Below are 23,675 nucleotides of genomic sequence, written 5' to 3' on the forward strand. Positions count from 1 at the left end.
GAAACAGACTGGCACAACAAGCACCCTACTGGGCTTCACTAAGTCGTCCACTCCTCCCCTTCTTTTGGTTATGCTCAGATGGGTTGTTGTCAAGACACTCCTGGGCATCCTTTTGATTTATAAACCCCTAGTTACCAAAGGTTTCTCAGAGGAGCTGAAAGGGATCTTAAATGACATGGTGAAGACGCTCAGAAGACTTCCTTGTGCTGGGAGCACAGCATGTCCTGTTCAATTAGCTTTTGTCAAGAGAAGCATTTAGGCTACAATTTTCAAAAATGTCTATCAATTTCAAGTGCCTTAAATTTAGCATGTCCAGTGTAGGAGGCCTTAAATGGCCCTGATTCCCAGAGCATGGGCGCATATCACTTTCTGAACACTGAGCTTCTTTAAGATGTCCAGAAATTGAAGCAGCCAAAACCACTGGCCACTTTTGAAAGTTTTGACTTTAATCATGCTATGACTGAAGGATTTGACTAACTTCATGGAAGTGTAAGGGGCTGTATGGGTATAACTGTTCCATTGCCGACTGCATTCCTTCCCCTTCCTGGTCTCTCTGAGTGCACCCCCTCTGGTGTCAGATCTTGTGCCTTTACCTCTCCTGGGAAGCAATCATGCAATCTTCCCACTCTTTGACCAAACCCTGTGTATCCATCATGCTTACCCAGTATGTTCAGACAGTTTGGGGACCCACAGTTCTTCCCTTTGGGAGTCTGTGACCAGTGGTACTCAGTGAAAACAACACCCTTCTTAACCCAAAGCATTAATTATTAAGAATCAAGAAATAAGAGGGGGAAAAAGTGGTTAAAGACAACAAAAATCTGTATTCTTGTTTCTCTTTCCATCCCCTGAAGCAGAGCTTCTTCAGATATCCCTTGAGTTTCTCTGTGAATCAGTCCCGATACCCCAAAGAACTGCCCTATCTTAAGTAAGAGCCCCCTGGAACTGGGGAGTGACTAGTCACTGTTCTTAGCTCTCCCATTGTTTCACCAGCTGTAAGCCATTGGGTATTAATGGTGCTTGATGGCATTGTACTTGATTTCCATGCCCAGCTTCCTCAGCAGGGGTGGCTCCAGGCACCAGCACGCCAAGTGCGTGCCTGGGGCGGCAAGCCACAGGGGCTCCCTGCCGGTTGCCGCGAGGGTGGCAGGCAGGTTGCCTTCAGCAGCATGCCTGCGGAGGGTCCACTGGTCCCTGGGCTTCAGCGGACATCCCACAGGCGTGCCGCCGAATCCGCAGGACCGGGGACCTCCCGCAGACAAGCCGCCGAAGGCAGCCTGCCTGCCATGCTTGGGGCAGCAAAATACCTAGAACTGCCCCTGTTCCTCAGGACCTGTGACATGTTTCCTGCTACAAAAGAGATGATGTCATCTAGAAAAATGGTTGCAATTAGAAATAGCATTTATTAAACCAATTGGTATTAACCACTGGACAAAGACATGTTCCCCAAACATTCACAGCAAGGAAGCATTGGGAGCCTTCCTTAATCTGTCTTTTCAGCCATGCTCTTTAACATGTTTAAGATGTTCAGAGGGTCTATCCACAAGTTTAGGTGCAGGAATAATTTTCAAAATCTAGTCCATAGGCATTTTTGAAAATGTTATCCAGAGACTTTAAACGTTGTACAGCAATTAAAAGAAGGATGCATATTCTTGCAGATAAAAGAACATACTTCATAGGTCACTTTGGGACACACTTAAGAGACAGCTCTCTGCAATATGATGGAGAAAAAACAGATTGCTAAAAATGATGTATGTTGTTCAACAAATGATTGATGCCATTTCTGCAGAAATGAGGCAGAAAGACAAAGATATGAATGTGAGGAATGTATAGTTCCTTTTCCTAGCGCGTATTGAAAGTTCTGAACAGTGTCATAGAAGTACAAAAATGCTGAAAGTGAGAGAGCACTCTTTGTATAGATGTTAAAGTGTCTAAGTACCATTATCTCCATGTTACACACGAAAAAAAAAGATCTTATGTAGAGAGCTTTTGTTTCATAAATCTCAAATTTCACTAACAAAAGGTAAGTTGTATTATCTCCATCAATTTCATAGAGGAGGGTACAGGGGCATAGAAGGAAGAAGTGGCAAACCTCATGTCTGGAAGTAGATGAGATAGTTTTAAAACCCAAATCTCTGGAATCTACATTCTGCAGTATAAATATGTGTAAATGTGGTATGAGCCCAGCAATGGGTTATGACTTATATTTTCATATGAGCTCAAGGAAGTGGCATTTAATTCTCTTAATGTCCTCTGATAATTTCAGACTTTGTGACCAAAATAATATACAAGAATATTCAGGCGGGTGAAACTGAGATACCAGACAATAGGAACGTTTCCAATGTGATGGAACTTGGGCACTTTAGAAAATGTTACCCAGAATACTTCTGTCATCTGAAGTCTTGACTCAACCATTGGGATGGTAACCAGCAGAGGGAAGGGTGAATTAAAATGTTGACTATTTTGAAATGGAAGTTAGATTATAAATTGCAAAATTTGTGTTATTTCCCCAGATGAAACCCACAGCAAACAAACACCAGGGAAATCAATCGACCATCACAGAACTCAGCCTCCTGGGATCTGGGGATCTCCCTCAACTGCAGACCCTTCTTTCCCTGCTGTTTCTAGTGAATCACATTGTGACTGTGGCTGGAAACATCCTCATCATGGGGCTAGTGGTGGGTAATCAGAATCTTCACACCCCCATGTACTTCTTCCTGGGGAACTTATCCTTCTTGGAGACCTGCTAGACCTCCGCCATCCTACCCAGAATGCTGGCCGGTCTCCTGACTAGGGACAGAACAATCTCATTTAGTGGCTGCATTACGCAATTCTATATCTTTGGTTCTCTGGTATCTACAGAATGCCTTCTCTTATCTGTAATGTCTTACTATTGGTATTTAGCAATATAGAAACCACTGCATTATGCTGTTTTTATGAATGGAAGGTTCTGTCTCCAGTTGACTGCTTGCTCTTAGGTAAGTGGATTTCTGGTCCTTTGCCAACAATGTTATTAATGTCACAATTAACATTCTGTAGCCCCAGTGAAGTTAGCCATTTATTTTGTGATTTAAGCTCAATATTAAAACTGGCCTGCAATGACACCCTCATGCTGGATATTACTGCTTTCATACTCATCTTCATACTCAAGCTGCCTCCACTTTTATTGACCCAGCATCCTCTTTCCATCCTCACCACCATCCTGGGTATCCCTTCCTCCACCGGGAGACAAAAGGCCTTTTCTACCTGCTCCTCTCACCTCATTGTGATGACAATTTTCTATGGGATGCTAGTCGCTTTGTATCTGTTAATAGACTCTGATGCACTGTGGGACCTGAAAAAAATGTTCTGTGTTTTCTATGGAGTCCTGACTCCATTGGTCAATCCCCTTATATACAGCCTGAGAAACCAGGAGGTAAAGCAAGCCTTGCGAAAAGCTGTCCTTAGATTTTTTCTCTTTTGCAGTTAACCTAAGTGATTAATGGAAAACAAATGAACTGGATTTTTTAAAAGTACTTAATTGTAGTTTTAATCACACTGTTAAAAAATAATAGAATACTAATTTAAATGTATTATAAATATTTTAGGATGGTTTTCTACATTTTAAAATATATTGATTTCAATTACAACACAGAAAACAAAGTGTACAGTGCTCCATTTATATTTCAAAAATGCCATGAGAACTTTTGTTCTCACTCTCAGGGGACATTGTAAATAAGAAGCAGGCAGCTTTATCTCCCATAAATGCAAACAAATTGCCCTAGAGGCTGAACAAGAAGTAGGACTGAGTGGGATTGTAGGCGCTCAAGTTTTACATTGCCTTGTTTTAGAGTGCAGTTATATATAAAGAAAAAAATAATTCTACATTTGTAAGTTGAACTTTCACAATAAAGAAATTGCACTACAGCACTTGTATGGGCTGAATTGAAACATACTGTGTCTTTTGTTTCTTTTTTGCAGTGCAAATATTTGTAATAAAAATAATTATATAAAGTGGGGATAAAGTGCCAGCATGGTTGTTGAAGGCCTGGCATTTCCAATTACACTCATCCATGGGAAAAGCTAAATGATGCAAAATGTGATATTAATGGGCTCACATTAGCTCTGAGCTACAACGGGTTAGGACATAAGATCAAAATTCAATTGTGACTGACTCTTTGGACCTTATTTTGACTCATCTGAATAGTCCCATTAACTTCAGTGGAATTTTGCCTGCGTAAGAATTCAGCAAGATCCTGAATATTGGGCACTGACTTTTACAAGGATTTGGGGATCCCCATGTATAAGCGGGGAAGTGGTTGCACAATTGTGGGGAACTTTCCTGGTTTCTTTATGACCCTGGTGGAATTGGGTGGTGAAAGGATCTGAGTCCCTGCCACAACTCCTTTTACCTTCATACCTGATCTTGAGGATCTCCCTTTCTCTATCCCATGCATTGGAGTCTTCCTAAACCCAATAAAGGTGGGCCCAGGATTCCGGGGAGGCCTAATCTCCAATCTTGTGGTGGGTCACTCAGAACAGGAGCTAAGGTGACCCTGCTCTGTGGTACTCTATCCTCACCAGCCGCTTCCTTTACTACATGATTGCTACTTTGAGTTTAAACCATATTTAATGTATTAAACAGAAACTGTAAAAAATAAGGGAAAAAATTACAAGATTAAATGATCAAGAAACCCCACATGATGAGCCTGGAGAACACCATAAATAATAGTCTCTGGAATGAACTCTGAAATTAACAGCCTATTCCTTACATGTACCAGGCCTCCTTCCAGGGCCCTGAATGTGTTACGATGATACTGCAGGTAAGACGTGCTCAGGTGATGGCTACACATCCTCAGGTGTGGAAAGGCGGGACCTTTCTCCTCACTATCAGCCCCCCATTGTGTTTGCAACCCCATCTTCCTAGCCTGGCCTTCAAAGCCCTCTTGTCTAGCATTGGCTCCCTCCGCTGGGCCCTCCCTAAACACACTTCATTCTCCACAGCCGCTCACCACTTTGCTTGCAACATGACAGACCTTCTGTTATCACAGTTTTGGTCCAGTGGTTCCCCACCATAGCTCAGTTCTGGCTCATCATTGGTGTGACCCATCTCTGCTGCTCTAGCTCTGGGCTACTGTAGCCTGTTTTTTAACGATTGATAATTTTTCTTGGGTGTCAATTAATACTAGTTGATCAAGCTGGGGATAGTAGGATTCTTGTCCTGGAATCAAACATAAACGAAGTAAAAATGATGAATTTAATATATTGTGGGGATCACCTGTCTACACAGCACAGATGCTCACACTGAGGGCAAAGCAAAGTCTTAGCTACTTTTATTTGCACAATCAGTAAATACCAGAAAGTGAAAAACCACATAAATAGCAATAATATAACCTTAGGGATATTCTTAGTATTATTCCCTGCATATGCTCAGATACATGTATACTCACACCCTTCCTTAGAGAGCTGGTGGTAAGAGACAGAGGATCAAACCTATTCCCAGCATGCTAAATGAGTCCGACGGTCCATACCTTAATGCCCAAAGGTCTGCGATACATGATGACGTCTACTGATGAAAGCTCACTGGTTCCTACCTGGGGCACTGGCTTCTTATGGGATCTGGGAGACTGTAACAAATCTTCATTACAATGCCCAGCCTCCATGTCCATATGTAACTTCCTCACTCTAACAATATTGGGGTGCCTTCATCCTATAGCTTGACACGTTAATGCCTTTTAGCTCATTCCAATATATGTCAACTATTGCCAAGGCAAGTTTGTGATTAAACATCTGCCAAGAATTTTATCCTAAAATATCCAGCCCAATATCAGTTCAGTTTTGCTATGGTTGCCCAGTCTTGTTATATACCAACTCCCCTCTTAAGCAAGCGATTCCCAGTTCCCAAAATCTAGGGTAACAGTGAGCCATTTGATCTATGCTGAGGGTTCTAGGCCTATGCTTCACCTATGCTAACCTAATCTAGGCTGATCTTTCACAGGATATAGCCCTGTAGGTTACAGGCATTACTGCTAAGTAAAATAAAATGCTACAGGAGCTCTATGGGCGGCTGCACTCTCCATCCCATGCCTTATTCTGCCCTGGCAGGCCCAGCTCAGATGTAAGATGGGCCCTGGGCTCTTGAGTTCCTCATCTGCCTGCCTGCTCTGTCAGGGCAGCTGACTTGGTGTGCTGGCCACTCCCTAGATTCCCTGGGAACCTGTCAGTCAAAGCAACCGGATGCTTCTTTGGCCTGTAAGGATTTGGGGCGCTGCAACCTGGGTCTGTAAAACTTGGGGTGGCCAATATTACCACAGTGCCACTGGAAGGCCATGCAGAGGCCTAGTCAGGGAGTGCTGTGGAGAATAGATGCTGTAGGAAGTACCACCCACCAGACCCAGAGTGACAGTACCCAGTGGCTCTCTCATTGGCCAAATGCCCCTACTTAACCACAGGGGTTACTCCAGGAAGTTGTCTGGGCAGCCACGCATGCCTTGGCTTGCTGTTATGCTGGACTTTGCTTTGTCTCCTGATCTTTGGCCTCTGACTCTGGCCTGACTTTGACCCTGATTCCTGTCTCACAATCCTAACCTGGAACTATCTCTGATCTTTGATCTCCGAGCCTAACCAGACTCTGACCTTGACTGTTGGTTACAGGACCTACCCTCTGTCTATGGCCCAGAGACACCTATCCCTGGTGGACAGACCTAAGCCCAGCTGCAAACACTGGGCAAGACCACCTACATCTCAATCCCTTATAGGCCCTTCCCCTTTCTGCTGGTATTGGGAGAGACCCAACCAAACAGAAACAATGAGTTTCTGGAAGGAGCCAACAGCCCTCTTATACATAAATGGTTGTCAAGGAGATCGTATGTTGGAGAAGCTCCTACGAGGCTATTGCAGAATTGAAGAGGAGCAATGGCTGGCTATTAAGAGGTGCAAACCCCTGTTCTTGAGTGTGGTACATGAGAAAGCAGAAAGGTTGATGAGGAAACAGAACTACCTAGAGGGTCTGTTCTTCATTCCTGCCCCAGTGTACAACACCATTTGAATTATCCATGTGTTGTGGTGGGAGGATCACATCCCAAGAAGGGCTGGGATATGAAGGAAGAAAGAAGATACTCAGCATTCTGGAAGAGGAAGAGAGAAAGGAAACATCTCCCTTCCCTTTTGCCTGTGGGAAGACTGAGGGAGATCCTGAAATGTTGAAGAAGAGAAGTAATAGCTAAGAGGTAATGATGATCTAACACCAACAAAGCTACTGGAGATATAGTAGCAATGGATCTGCTCTCTAATGTGAAATGAGGATGATGGAGGGTCACCTAGAAGCATGATACACCTGATGCTGCATCGGGGTGTCAACATCAAGTTATAGCAGCATAATCCCATTCTACAGCACAGTCACTGCAAAGCAGATGCTCAGGATCCCTGATACACATATGGTGTTTAGTCTGTGAACCACGAGACTAGTCATCTGCTATCCCAGTAGCCACAGATTGAAGCTGTCCTTTCTACATACCATCCCTGTAGCAGATGTAGCAGAACACCTTGCATTATTCTGTACGGCTGACCTCTTTACCCGTTGTTACTAAGGGTGGCTCAGATTACCTGGCAATGTGACAGCAGTCACTTTGGGGAGAATTCTCATGTGGTCACCAAAGCATATAAAGGTGATTGCAATGCAGCACACGGAGAATCCTGGTGTGAAAGAGACATTTTTGTTTATGCAGGTGAATGAGGCAGGAATCTGTATAAGGACATTAAAAAAGTGAAGAGGAAGAAGAAGACATCTCTATTCAAGTGTCTTTCTCTTATCACTTACCCCAGTTTTATAAACGTACATCTCGACTGACTTCAGTGCAGTTATTTCTGATCTATGCTGGAGTGAGTGAGTGGGAATTTGTTTCCTGATTCACTCTTTAAAAGCTTTAAATCTTCATTTATTTTCAAATGTTATTCAGTTACTGTAATGAACGCTTAAGTGTACATCTTGCTTGCTTTCTTTCTATTTTATTGAGTTTTTCTCTGGAAAACAGATAAAAAGTCAAAAGAACAGAATGGTAAAGGAATTGAATGGGAGCACAGAGAAAGGAGGGATGTGTAAAGAAGGGGGACTAGGAATTAATAAAAGGGTTATTAAAATTTAGAGCTAACTTTTTATATTTGTCTGAGGTCCCTCTTTTTTGAAATGTTACCCATCCTTTAGAGGCCAATTAGGCAAGTTGGTGCAATCTTCTATCCCCAAAGGCAATCTGCTTACCTCTTCACTAGTAGCTCAATGCCCTTGCAGTTGAACAAGTGTAATGTGCAAGGCCATGTGTTAAAAAGCTAAAAACGGCTGAAAACTTTGCAGACTGTAAATCCCAGTAATAGTTGAACCTGTTCATAATCTAAAGAGAAAGAACTCTAAACCATTCTTGGAGCTGTTTCTATCACTTCGCACAAACTCAACAGACTATCTTGGCTGTTGAGTGAGGTTTGAGGATATTGTGCATGCTGGTGGTTGTGTTGATTTGTGTGGGGGTTGTGTTGTGCTGAAAGGTTTGTGCTGGTTTGTGTGGATGTGTCCTGTAGTGAGGGGCTATGTGTGTTTGGAGTTAATGTGTGTGCTGGTCATGTTGTTGTGTGGGTGGTTGTGTTGATTTATCATCCTTCTTCTTGTAATTTTAATAGATCTCTTTCCCTGCTGACTGGGGGACCTACACTTTTCTACATGTTCTCATGTTCCTAATTTACTTATAATTCTTCTCCTTCTTCCCAATTATGTCCTTTGTTGGTGAAACCCATTTTTTGCTTTAACCTTTCTGATTTTCTCCCTATATGCGTGCCCTATTCTTTTGTACTGATCCTTAGCAATTTGTCCACGTTTCCACCATTCGTAGGATTCCTTTTTGATTTTCATCTTTACTAGGCTTTAGAGTGACACACAGAATGACAATACTGGAATATCGTTACATGGATTTTAATTTCAGACAAGTCAGTTATGATCAATGTTTGGCATATGATAAAAGCCCACAAGAATTGTATTTGTTTGGCTTCTCTGTGGATACAGTAAAATTTAAATTTTAACCTAAATCACACTGAAAACCTCTCTCTATGCCAATTGGTGAATAATTCCCGTTGTAACACCTTTAAACATTTCAAAACCCCAGCCTCTTCATTCTAGCTTAAGTCAAAATTCCAAATTTGATTCATTTCCTTCTGGATGGCTCCATACGCAGAATTACATGTTCCCACTATGTGTGAGTCATGCCCCTACACCCAATAGAAAATTGCAAGGTTCCCTAACTATGGCTTACACAACTGAATAAGCATGTGTGTGTGAGAGAGAGATAAAGAAAGAAAGAAAGAGTACACATTCCAAAGTCTTCATTTGCATGCTGAAATGTTGGGTGGTTCATGATTGTGTTGGAGCTAGAGCATGCATAGGACTTGGCCAAGAATTATGTTCTAGATTAACTCTGTAGATACATTGAATATATCAGCAACATCTTTTCAAATTTCCACATATGTTAGGTCACTAGATCCTATTATGAAGTTTCAACACTACCAGGATTTTGGCAACAGCAGGGGGGGGTACAAAAAAACTGGAGGCTCAAATAACTGAAACCATGAAAATTGTGATTTCAGCAGCAGACTTCTAATTATCATCAGAAGCCTTATCAGTGAATTTAGAAATGAGCAATCCCTGTGACGAGTCTGTTCAATTATTATTATTATTATTATTATTATTATTATTGAATATGCCTGTGTGTTTCTTTACTGGTGCAGTTTCAAGTTTCGACCAATGGGAAAAGCTATGGGCAACTATAACAGCCCCATCAAGTTCCTCTCTCTGAATTAAGGCTGGTCTGTTGTGAATGGATCCAAACATACAAACCCATGTGCTGCTGAGCCCTCTGGAACTGAGTGGTGATGAGTCACTGTTCCTAGACATGGGTCTCTCGGCACTCCCATTGTTTCACTAGTGGTGAGCCATTCAGAGTTGATGGCCCTTGATGGTATTGTCACTGCTTTGCAGACACAGCTTCCCCAAGATCTATTACATGTTTCCTGCTATAAAAGAGGTGATGTCATGCAGAATGATGGTTACAATTTAAAATCATTAAATCAAATGTAAACAACAACTGGACAAAGACATATTCCCCAAACTGTCACAGCAACCTTAGACAAGGAAGCATTAGAAGTGATCCTTAATCTCTCTCTCCAGACATCCTCTACAACATATTTACAATGTCCAAAGGGCCTATCCACAAGTTTAGGTGCAAGAATACTTTTCAAAAATTGGTCTGTAGGCAATTTTGAAAATGTTACCCATCAATTTTAGGTGTTGTATGGCAGTTAAAAAGAAGGATCTGTATTCTTGCAAAGAAATGAACATACTATGTACTTTGCTTTGGAACAGACTTAAGAGAGAGCTTTCTGTGATATGATGGGAAAACAACAAATTTCTAAAAATGATGTGTATTGTTCAACAAATGATTGATGCCTTTTCTGCAGAAATGAGGAAGAAATATAAAGGGTTGATGTGAATGTGAGGCAAGTATAATTTCTTTTCCTAGCGCATAGTTCTGAATAGTCTCATAGCAGTATGATAACACTGAGCACCCATTAGTATTGATGTTAAAGAACTTTGTAAAGTGTCTAAGCATCATTATCTCCATTTAAGACAACAGAAAATGAGCATGGGTAGAGAGTTCTTATTTCATAAATTTCAAATCACATTAAGAAAAGGAAGTAGTATTATCACCAAAAATTTCATAGAGTAAAGGGGTATGGAGAAAGGAGGTGACAAACACAAGGGTGTGGATGAGATAGCATTAAAACCCAACTTCATGGATCAAATTCTTGTGTCTGCTCCACTGGAATCTGCTGCATTCTGCAATGTGAATATGGATAAATGTGATATGAGCCCAGCAATGGGATATGACTGATATTTTCATCTGAGCTCAAGAAAGTGGCATTTAATTCCCTTGGTGTTCACTGATAATTTCAGACTTTGTGGCCTAAATAATGTACAAGAATATTCAGGAAGCTGAAGGTGAGATATCAGACAATAGGAATGTTTCCAATGTAACAGAACTTAGGCACTTTAGAAAATGTTACCCAAAATACCTCCGACATCTGGAGTCTTGACTCAACTGTTGGGATGGCAACCAGCAGAGGGAAGCCAGAATTCAAATGTTGATTGTTTTGAAATGGAAATTGGATTATAAATTGCAAAATTTGTTTTATTTCTTGCTAGATGAAACCCACAGCAAACAAACACCAGGGAAATCAAACGACCATCACAGAATTCATCCTCCTGGGATTTGGGGATCTCCCTCAACTTCAGACCCTTCTTTTCCTGCTGTTTCTAGTGATCTACATTGTGACTGTGGCTGGGAATATCCTCATCATTGGGTTAGTTGTGACTGATCAGAATCTTCACACCCCCATGTACTTTTTCCTGGGGAACTTGTCGTTCTTGGAGACATGCTACACTTCTACTCTCCTCCCCAGGATGCTGTGCAGTCTTCTGATTGGGGACAGAACCATTTCATTTAGTGGCTGTCTCACACAATTCTATATCTTTGGTTCCTTGGCAGCTACTGAATGTCTTCTTTTATTTGTGATGTCTTATGATCAGTACTTAGCAATATGCAAACCACTACATTATGCAATCCTTATGAATGGCAGGTTCTGCCTCCAGATGACGCTTGCTCTTGGGTAAGTGGATTTCTGGTTTCTTTGCCAACAATATTCTTGATATCGCTATTCACTTTCTGCGGCCTCAATGAACTGGACCATTTCTTTTGTGATTTAAGTCTAGTAATAAAACTGGCCTGCAGTGACACCTTCATGCTGGAAGTGTCTACTTTCATACTTTGCTCCATTCTCACACTGCCTCCCTTTCTACTGACACTAGCATCTTATGTTTCCATCATCACCACCATCCTGAGGATCCCTTCCTCCACTGGGAGGCAGAAGGCATTTTCCACCTGCTCCTCTCACCTCATTGTGGTGACCATTTTCTATGGGACTCTAATCACTGTGTACCTGTTACCAGATTCTGATGCACTGACAGACCTGAATAAAATGTTCTCTGTTTTCTATGGAGTCCTAACCCCTTTGGTCAACCCCCTTATATACAGTCTGAGAAACCAGGAGGTAAAGCAAGCCTTGCGAAAAGCTGTCCTTAGATTTTTTTGTCTTTTACAAGAATATTGTTAGTCTCTAAGGTGCCACGAGTACTCCTGTTCTTTTTGCAGATACAGACTAACACGGTTGCTACTCTGAAACAAGAATATAGATTTTTCAAGAGAATACACACACAACATGGGCCAATCATAGGGACATGATCTTGCAAAGTGTGAATCATGTGAGTAGTCCCTACTCATCTTTGCGTGCCTTTTGAACTCCTAACAGGATCAAGATTTCCTTAATCCAAGGGTGTATGGGGAGACTTTGGCAAACCAGTAAAGTGCTTGATATCACTCTGGTTTATTGTTAAAGGTGGCCTAGTCAGCAAGCTGTAAATTGGCCATTCAACAATCAATCTCAGCTTGACCAAGGCAGGAGGGGAGGGGGTTTTGGGTGCCATAGAAAGGGCAGCTTGACCCCACGTCCTTCCTGATAAGAAATGTGTTGAAATTGTTGATACATGTATTTTAAAAGAGTAGGATATGCCCCAGGAATGTCTATTGGGGTCTCAAGGCTGCAAACTCTTGAAAAACCCACACCTAGTTAATCAATAACCAGAAGGAACCTCTTGCTTGATCATTGAAGCTGCTTACTTAACAAGGTTTCTTTAAGGGACATGTCATTCTATTACCAATGTATTAATACGGGGAAAAAGTTTCAAATAGTGGGACTCATTCTGAGGACTCTTCTGGACTGCATCTTGTGTTCCCCACCGGCAGACGGGCTGCCACTGTGCCACTCAAGAGCCACACTCAGCTTCGGTAATTATTGAGGGTTGGGGGTGTTTTACAAACCTGTTGCGGACATGTGTAAGTGCTTGAGACTAAGTAAAGTTTAGCTTTAAGTGAAAGCACTCTTGTGTTATCCTGTTTGTGCCAACCATCTATCAGTCGGACGGCTGTGTCTCCCCTGATTTATTTCCTGACACCTCCTAGCAGAGAGTAAAAGTTACCAAGAGCTTTGGGTTGAAAGAACCCCGGGTAACAAGGGTAGAGTCTTGCTGTTGCCTATCTCTGGCCATGTGATAAAATGTAGGAGAGAAATTAGGACACCAAGCCAAATGCCGAGAAATAAACTGCCACTTGCCACTCTAATGTCCAAAGAATTCTGAGTATCCTCTCTGAACTTCTATTACTTAGTCTTTGAGTGTGGTGACTTTGCTAGTAATCATCTTCATGAGTTCATGAGAATAAAATAATTCAGACAAAGAAAAATGTACTCTTCCATAAATTTAGCTTTTATCATTTCTCCTTGCTTTGACCATATTGATCTCAAAACTGGAATAAAACATATTCTTTGCACTTTCCATAATGTTAAAACACATTTTATAATACGGGTGTAGGTTACATTTGTAGCCATTGGGATTTAATGATGCTAAATTATAAACAAAAGTTGGGTCTAATCATTAAATTAGGAATAAATTATAAATTTGGCCAAGTCAGTAGCTCAGATGACTCTTAAGTGGGGTCATAGTGACATGAGACATAATTCACTTAATCCTTATAATTCCTCTCCTGCTAATGTGCATGCTGTATTTCCATTATCTGAAGCGTCTGTATGAGGAAAGGTAAATGTACAGGTGGGCCAAGAGTTCTCATTGATGATTTGTTTCCCAACAGTGTTATTCAAGTTTCTGATCCTGTGCTTCATCAGAGGAGTGGTAGGTCTCTGACACAAAACCCCAGAAGCAGCCCAGGGAAGGGTTTCTTACTCAGGAAGACATAGTTCCCTCCTCTCTACTCCCCCTTGATTCCTGGCATCAGTAATTTGCTTCTGGCCAGGTAATTGGAAGTGGAAACTAACCCCACGACAATACCCTGCTCTGTCCTGCTGGACTGAGATTCACCTACTCAATGGTTGGGTCCAACAAATCTTTCTTAAGGCAAAACAATTTATTAAGTAATCAGTTCCTTTCAAGGGGGAAGCTCATTAGGACAAGACATAGTCATCTCCAGTATTGGGCAATGCAGATTCAATCTCCCTTTGTTACACAGACATTTTTGTACCTTTTTGTTATCTCTTTATATGTGTATATTAGTCTCTGATTTCTACTTCAGTTGTGCACATTCATCTGTACAACTTTTGTATTAGCTCCAATAGGTCTTTTATTTCTTTCACTATTGCTTATATCTCCTCTGATTAAAGATTTTAACCTTCACTTCTCTACATGTACCACCTTGATCGTTTTGGGCTGTGATGTGATTACAGGCTGCATAAGGACAGGTGCAATAGGAGCTTTAGAGTCCAGCTTGTTCAAGGAATAATAAAGCGGCTTATAAGGGCACAGAGAACACAAAACTATCCACATTAAGGCTTTTTTCTTTCAAAAGTTTCACAATGTGGTTAAAAGTTCATGTTCGCTCTGTGTCCTACAAGTCTGTTGCTCCTAGTTGTTCTTAAAGAATGCTGTTCTGCTCCTTAAAATATTCATATTTCTGAGGGTTTCTCATTCAAAGATTCTGAACTTGTAACACACAGTGCTCTTGATGACCTTATCTCTCAGCTCTGGTATCTCACCCACTTGAATTTCTTTGACTCCAGTTTTATATTCTTTTGCATGCCAATTTCAAGGCATTGTTTCACTATCAAAGCCTGAAAAACTGCAGCATTACTCCTTTTCTTAGTGACCATTTTGTTGCCAAAAAACCTCTGTTTTCAAGCAGATTAGCCTCCACTTCCAGTGGGTTTTGGCTTATAAGGATGTCCAGTGTTTCTTCCAAGTGTGCAGTTCTACCTATGCTGCTAACCATTATCAGAGCAGACTCTTTAAAAATCACAGCGGGCTTTTATCATGTCGAGATAGGGGGTTGCTCCCAACACTTCCCACTCACCACCTGCCTTGTTTATCCACAGCAATCCCAAAGTGTGGTGCCCAGAGATAGTAACAGCCTTTTTTCACAAACACATTGTATTGCTGACTCCTATTCAATTTGTAATCCACTCTAACCCCCAGATACTTTTCAGCACTACTACCACCTAGCCATTTATTCCCCACTTTGAACTTGTTCATTTGACTTTTCCTTCCCATGTGAAGCATGTGAAACTTGTTTTTAGTGAATTTCATCTTCTTGATGGAATTCTCCAATACTCAATTTTTCCAGCTTCTTTGGAATGCTAATCCTGACCTCCAAAGTGCCTGCAACCCCTTCCTGCTTGGTGTCATCTGCAAATTTTCTTTTTCTTTCTTTCTTTCTTTCTTTCTTTCTTTCTTTCTTTCTTTCTTTTTCCAAAAGATATTGACTCCAGAATCACCTGTCACAGAACTTAGGCCTCTACCACATATCCTTAAGGATAACATCTTTGCATGTGAGTGAGTGAGTGAGTGGGTGACAGGATGCTATAGTTGCTGGGTCAAGGCACTAGGGGGAGACAAGATCCTGAGTGTGTACTTACACTTCTTGAGGCCTTTCTGATCCACCAAGGTGTAGAGATGGGAGCCAGCATGGTTGTAGAATGTGTGGCATTTCCACTTGCACTTATTCATGGGACAAGCTGTATGATGTCAAATCTATGATAATTATGCACTCACATTAGGTTTGAGGGACAGGCTATGACATGGGATCAAAATTCAATGGTATATGAATCTTTGGGCCTGATTCTGACTCATCTGAGTAGCTCCATTAACTGTAGTGGACATTTCCCTAGGTAATAATTCAGTTAGTCCCTGAAAGTTTGGATTTGACTTTTATGAGGATTTGGGTCCTTCTATTGTGGAGAATTTTCCCTGCTTCTATGTGACCCTGGTGGAATCGGATGGTGAAAGTATCTGAGTCCCTGCCCTGACTCCCCTTACTGCCTGATATCGAGAACACCCTTTCCTTTCTTCCATAGAGTGGAGTCCTCCTAACCCCGCTAAAGCTGGGCTCAGGATCCCTGCAGGGCTGAACCACCAGTCTCGTTGTGGGTCACTCAGGAGAGGGGCGAGGGTGTCCCCACTCTGGGGTGCTCTCTCCTTACTGGCCACTTTCCTGACCCACTGATTACTGCATTCAGTTTGAACCACATACCGCTTCTGAAACAGAAACTCTAACAAAGTAGGGGGAAATTGAGGGTATTAAAGGATCAAGGAACCTCACATGATGGGCCTGGGGAACACCATAAGCAATAGTACCTGGAATTCACTCTAGAATTAACAGTCTATTTCTGACACTTTCCAGGCTTCCTGCCCAGGCCCTGAATGCATTGTCATGATACTGTGGATGAACCTTTGCCACTTTTATTAGCACAATCAGTAAAGACAGGGAAGCTCCAAACCACATAAACAAATGTACCATTAGGGATATCCTTAGTATCATTCCTGGCATATGTGCATATACTTATACACTCCACCTTTCCTTGGGGAGCTGTTGGTAAGAGACAAAGGACCAGCTCTTTGCCCAGGATGCCAAATGAGTCCAATGGTCTGGCCCCCATGCCCAAAGTTCAGTGATAGATGATGACAACAAAGGTTCTAATGATGAAAGTTTGCTCCCTGCTATGAATATTCATTCAAAGGCCCAGCTTCCAATGTCCATATCTAACTTCCTCACCCTAACAATATTGGGTTCCCTTTAGCCTATTGGCAAACACACTAACACGTTTTAGCTTATTACCGTACGTTAGGAAGCCTGTTCCTTCACCCTCTCACTTCCCTGGTCCTTCTCGAATGAACAAAGCGCAATGATATCCGAAGTCCAAAGGTGCAAACCATTCGATGTTTATTGAGGTGAACTTCCAGCAAGCATGATTCCAGTTTCCTTCCTTAGTGTCCCCCTTCCCAGCTCTGACACCACAGAGCCTTGCCTGTGTCCCTGTTTCTGTTCCCATCTCCTGTTCCCATTTCCCACTTTAGCAAAACATGAGCCCAATTCCCCCATCCCCAGTTCCAGTTCCCATCCCCCCCTTACTTCCTGATTGACTGCAGACTATATAGTAAAACTTGAGCTATACCTTAACCAGTCATTTTACTGAAATTTAACTAACCAATCCTAACATATTGTAACATGCTTATTTAATCAATTATATCCCACCATCTTAATTGGTTTACACCCAACAAAATTAATTATACATCAGACAAAAACAATCACAGAATCAGATTGAGATTATACAGACAAACAATAGGAAAGTGGAGACTACAGTGATAGAACAATACAGAAAAGAGGATTTCACATCCCACCTATTGATAAGTGAGTTCTTGCCAGACAGGATGCTATCAGACTAAGTTTCCTTTTACATCTTCTAGGCTCTTCCCTTTCTCTGGAGGTGATGGAATATGAGGACAGGATTGTATTCCTAACAGCCCAATAGCACCTTATTTCAATGTGACTAGTTTGGAATGTAAGGATGTGACCATACATTTCCCAGTTTATGGCTGGCATCTGCTGCTTAGCTGAAGAACCAGGCCTCAGACTGTCACGGTAAGAGAAGGCCATTACACAGACAGACAGTGATTTTGATTCTTTTCTCTTATACCTCTATAGCTAGCTAAGTGATAAGAATACACCTAAATTGTTAAAGTATAGGCCTTTGCAGACAGACCTGAATATCTATATCCTAACACCATATATGTCAACTACTGCTAAAACAAATTTGTGGCTAATCATCTGCCAACTATTTTATCATAAAATATCTAAGCCTAGCATCAGTTCAGTATTGCTGTGGTTCCCTGGGTTCGTTATGTAACAGCTCCCCTCCTAAGAAAGATATCAGTTCCCTGAAATCTAGGGTAACCGTTGGGCCAATTTCTCTATGCTGAGGGTCATAGACCCATGCTGCACTTATGCTAACCTGTGTAAACCAATCTTTCACAGAATATAGGCCTCTCAGCCCAAGGAAGCTGACTCTTCTTCGGCCCTTCTCCTTTCTGCTGGTATTGGGAAAGACCCATCCAAACAGAAACACTGAGTTTCAGGACAGGACTAACAGCCCCCTTATACATAGATGGTGTCATGGAGAGCATGTGACAGAACTGCTCCTTCCAGGCTACCACAGAACTGAGGAGGAGCAATGGCTAGCTATTAAGAGGTGCAACTTCTATTGATGACTGTGGTACATGACAAAGGACAGGGTATGCTGAGGAAACTGAACTACTACACCTAGGAGTCTTCTTCTTTCTTCCTGCCTCAGTGTACAACACGATTTGAATTATCCACGCATTGTGGTGAGAGGATTGCCCCCCAAGAAGGGCTGGGATATGAAGAGGGACTGAAGATACTCAGCATTCTGGAGGAGGAAGAGAGAACGGAAACATCTCCCTTCCTTTCTGCCTGTGTAAAAACAGAGCTGAAGAAGAGAAGTAAGTTGTACAAGATGATGATGGTCAAACACCAACAAAGATATCAGAGATAGAGCAGGAATGGATCTGCTCCCCAGTGTGAAATGAGGATGATGGAGGGTCACCTAGAATCACAGTGCACCAGGCTGGCCGCTCTTTGACGACGTCTCAATCCTGATCCTGCATCAGAGTGTCAACATGACATTACAGCAGCCTAACCCCATTCTTCAGCACAATCAATGCAAAGCAATGTCTTGGGATCCCTGATCATATTGTGCTTAGTCTGACGACCAAGCAACTCCCCCTCAGCTTTTGCAGCTCCTGTGTACTGAAGCCCTTCTTTCTACATCCCATCCCTGTAGTGAATGTAGCAGAAAACCTTGATAGTTCTGGAAGGCTGGCCTCCTTGCCCATTGTTTCTAATGGTGGCTCAGGTTACCTGGCAACATGACAGCAGAGTCCCTTTGGGGAGAATTCTCATGTGGTCACAAAAGCATATAAAGGTGATTGCAATGCAGCACATGGGGAATCATGATATGAAAGAGACACTTTTGTTTATGCAGATGCATGAGGCAGGAATCTGTATAGGGACATTAAGAAAGTGAAGAGGAAGAAGAAGACATCTCTATTCTAGTGTTATTCTCTTCTCACTTGCCCCAGTTTTATAAACAAACATCTCGATTGACTTCAGTGCAGTTATTTCTGATCTATGCTGGGGTAAGTGAGAGGGAATTTGTTTCCTAATGCACTCTTTAAAAGCTTTAAATCTTCATTTAATTTCAAATGTTCACTCAGTTACTGTAATTCAGTCTTCAGTGTACTTTCTTTCTTTCTTTCTTTCTTTCTTTCTTTCTTTCTTTCTTTCTTTCTTTCTTGTTATTGATTTTTTTCTGAAAAACAGACAAAAAATCAGAAGAACAGAAAGGTAAAGAACTGGTCGGGGGAAAGGAAGAGAAAGGAGGGACATGGCAGGAATGGGGAAGGAGAACAATATCTCATTTTCCAAACACTAGGAATTAATAAAATGTTATTAAAAATGTAGAGCTAATCTTTTCAAATTTGTCTGAGGTCCCTCTTTGAAACGTTACCTGCCCTTTAGCTGCTCAGTCAACCAAGTTGTTGCCATCATCTATCCCCAGCGGCAATCTGATTACCTGTTCACTAGTAGCTGAACCCCCGTGCTGTTGCACAGGTGTAATTTGTAAAGTCATGTGTGTCAAAAAGCCCAAAATGGCTGAGAACTTTAACACTGAATGATAACAGAACTTGAATCCCAGTGATAATTGAACTGTTCACAATCTAAACTGAAAGAGCTCAGGTACATTCTTGTAATTGTTTCCATCACTTTGCACAAACTCAACAATCAAAGGTTCTGAGTGACGTTTGAGGTTATTGTGTATGTTGGTGGTTCTGTTTATTTGTATGTGGGTTGTGTTGTGCTGGGTGATTTGTGCTGATTTTTGTTCATGAATATTTTTCAAAATCTGGCATTTAGGTATTTTTGAAAATGTTACCCATAAATTCTGTGTTGTATGTCTGTTAGAAAGAATGGGGCATATCCTTGAAGAGAAATGGGCATACTATGAGAGTCTCTTTAGAACAGAGTCGAGAAATAGGTTGATAATATTAAACCTACAATTGTGTTATTGATTACATATCTGCATAATTATGGTGCACACATAAAAAGCGGCCATGAGGCTTGTTTAATTTTTGTTCCTAGTATGCATTAAAGTCAGGCATGGTTTCATAACAGAATGATAACACTTAGTTGTTATATAGCACACATTATCACAGATATTACAGAATTTTGTGAAGTATCTTAAGTATCGTTATCTCCATTTTACACATAAGCAACTGAGCAGATATAGAGAGCTCATAAATTAAAAATCAAATTAAGAAAATGTAAGTGGCATCCTGACCAATGGTTTCACAGAGTAGGGAACAGGGGCACAAAGAGAGAAAGTGACAAATGTAAGGTGAAGGACTGAGTGAGATATCATTTAAAAACCCCCAAAACAGGACTACTTGTGGCACCTTAGAGACTAAAAAATTTATTTGAGCACAAGCTTTCATGGGCTACAGCCCATTTCATAGGCTGCATAGAATGGAACATATAGTAAGTAGATATATATACACATACAGAGAACATAAAAAGGTGGGAGTTCCTCTACCAACTCTAAGAGGCTAATTAATTAAGATGAGCAATTAAGATGAGAGTTGGTAGGGCAACTCCCACCTTTTCATGTTCTCTGTATGTGTATATAACCCAAGTCTCTGGAATAAAAAAGAGTGGCATTTAATTCCCTAAGTCTCCACTGATAATCTCAGACATTTTTGCTAAAGTAATATACAAAAATGTTCAGGAGCAGAGGCGAGATATGTTCAACCATACAAATATCAGACGATAGGAACATTTCCAATGTGATTGAACTTCGGCACTTTTGAAAATTTTACCCAGAATACCTCCCTCATCTGGAGTCTTAACACAAACATTGGGGTGGCAACCAGCAGGGGAAGCCAAATTTAAAATGTTGACTGTTTTGAAATGGAAGTTAGATTATAAATTGCAACATTTGTTTTATTTCCCCAAGATGAAATCCACAACAAACAAATGCCAGGGGAATCAAACAACCATACCAGAATTCATCCTCCTAGGATTTGGGAATCTCCCTCAACTGCAAACCCTGCTCTTTCTGATAATCTACATTGTGACCGTGGCAGGGAACGTCCTCATTATAGCGGTAGTTGTGGCTGATCAGCACTTTCACACCCCTATGTATTTCTTCCTGGGGAACTTGTCCTTCTTAGAGACCTGCTACACCTCCACCATACTGCCCAAAGTGCTAGCCAGTCTCCGGACTGGAGACAGAACCATCTCATTTAGTGGTTGCATCACACAATTCTATATCTTTGGTTCTCTGGCATCTACAGAATGCCTTATCTTATCTGTGATGTCTTATGATCGGTATTTAGCCATATGCAAGCCACTACATTATGCAGCGCTTATGAACAGCAGATTCTGCCTACAGTTGACAGCTTGCTCTTGGGTAAGTGGATTTCTGGCTCCTTTGCCAATGATGTTACTAATATCACAATTAACATTCTGTAGCCCCAGTGAAGTTGACCATTTCTTTTGTGATTTAATCCCAATAATAAAACTGGCCTGCAGTGACACCCTCATGCTGGAAATTTATGCTTTTGTACTCTGCTCCATACTTACACTGCCTCCATTTCTATTGACATTGATGTCTTATGTTTCCATCATCACCACCATCCTGAGAATCCCTTCCACCACCGGGAGACAGAAGGCCTTTTCCACCTGCTCCTCTCACCTCATTGTGGTGACAATTTTCTATGGGACTCTAGTCATTGTGTATCTGCTATCAGACTCTGATGCACTGAGGGATCTGAACAAAATATTCTCTGTTTTCTATGGAGTCCTGACCCCATTGGTCAACCCCCTCATATACAGCCTGAGAAACAAGAAGGTGAAGGAAGCCTTGAGGAAAACTATCATTGGATTTTTTTTGTCTTTTGCAGGAAATCAGATATTTCTAGCTAATATACAAAATGGGCCAATCATGGGGATATCTTTCTGGAAACTCAAATCATATGTATAGCCCATATTGTGCTCTATGATCCTTTTGAACTCCTGACTTTCAGGATCAGGACTTCCTTGATGCCACGGTGGAGTATGAGTGTTGCCTACCTCTGGCCATGTGACAGAATTTGGAGAAAAATTAAGAGAAGAAGCCAAACCCTGAGTCATACACTGCACTCCCACTCCCACGCTGTTGTCTGAAGAATAATGTGTATCCTCCCTGAACTTTAATTAGTTATTCTCTGACTGTGGACGACTTTTCAAGTAAATATCTTGAACAGCTCATGAGAATAAAAGACTTAAAAATGTACTCTTTAATTAATTTAGCATTTGCCTTCTCTCCTTTCTTTGTCCCTAATATTCTTAAAACTGGAATAAAACATACTATTGATACTTTGCATAATCTTAAAACTTATTACACGTGTAGGCTACATTTGTAGCCATTAGGTTTTAGTGATGCCAAATTGTTAAGAAAAGTTCTGCTGAATTATTATGAATGAATTTTTCAAATGTCCAAGTCAAAAGCTCAAGTCACTCTGAAATGGGGCCAGGGTGATATCTGACATAACCTACCCTCACTCCTGGTCTCCTGCTAATATGCATACTACACTTTTGTTTTCTGAAGTGATTCCACAAGACAAGGTTTTCTTTTCTTATACGTCTGGATTAGTATCTGATTTCTACATCAGTTGTCCACTGTCATCTGTACAGCTTTTGTATTTGCTCAAACTGGTCTTTCTTGGCTTTATAATTGGCTTTAACTTTTTTCTCACAAATATTATTACTCTGCAACTTCTTACATGTGTTCAGTTGTCCTACATATGCCCACACTGTTGAAGGTTATCAGAACAGACTCTTAAAAATCACAGAAGGCTTCATATCAAGCCTAAATATGGCTTCACTCTCAACATTCACCAGTGAAGCCGTAGAATACTTCCTAAGGCTTTATAGAGGCCTGTATTTCGTATATATCCTTTGTGTTTCCCAGCTGCCTAAGTGTATAGCCTTTCAAATCAAAGTCATTAACACCACCACTAATATGAGTTGCACAGTTACCGAGTTCATTGATATCATGCATATCCATAGCTTTTCCCTAGAGTTTCCCAGTGTATCTAGATCACTCCTTATATTCTGAAAGTTTGTCTGTTAGGGAGCTTATTCCTTTACCCTCTCACTTCCCTGGTCCTTCTCGCATGAACAGAGAGCAACAATACCCGAAGTCCAAAGGTGCAAACAATTCGATGTTTATTGGGGTGAACTTCCAGCAAGCATGATTCCAGTTTCCTTCCTCAGTGTCCCCCTTCCCAGCTCTGAAACCACAGAGCCTGGCCTGTGTCCCTGTTCCCATTCCCTGTTCCCATTCCCCCACACTAGCGAAACATGATTCCAATTCCCCCACTCCCATTCTCTGTTCCCATCCCCCCTTACTTCCTGATTGACTGCAGATTATATAGTAAAACTTGAGCTCTGCTTAGCTATACCTTAACCAATCATTTTACTGAAATTTAACTAACCAATCCTAACATATTGTAACACGGTTATTTAACCAATTATATCCCACCATCTTAATTGGTTTACATCCAATAAAATTAATTATACAGCAGAAGAAACAATCACAGAACCAGACAGAAATTATATAGACAAACAATAGGAAAGTAGAGACTA

At 41.3% G+C, this 23,675-nt stretch overlaps 1 protein-coding gene and 1 pseudogene across 1 annotated transcript; both read left to right on the forward strand.

The window, feature by feature from the left end:
- The first annotated feature begins 4,787 nt into the window (after nucleotides 1-4,787).
- LOC115638041 lies at nucleotides 4,788-15,470 on the forward strand (annotated as a pseudogene).
- Nucleotides 15,471-21,000: 5,530 nt separating this feature from the next.
- On the forward strand, nucleotides 21,001-22,029 carry LOC115638042 (olfactory receptor 6C4-like). The gene has a single exon (XM_030539639.1). The coding sequence runs from the start codon at nucleotides 21,001-21,003 to the stop codon at nucleotides 22,027-22,029; it is 1,029 nt and encodes a 342-aa protein (XP_030395499.1).
- Nucleotides 22,030-23,675: the final 1,646 nt, after the last annotated feature.

Source organism: Gopherus evgoodei, chromosome 21 (genome assembly GCF_007399415.2).
Source record: "Gopherus evgoodei ecotype Sinaloan lineage chromosome 21, rGopEvg1_v1.p, whole genome shotgun sequence".
Classification (NCBI taxonomy): domain Eukaryota; kingdom Metazoa; phylum Chordata; order Testudines; family Testudinidae; genus Gopherus; species Gopherus evgoodei.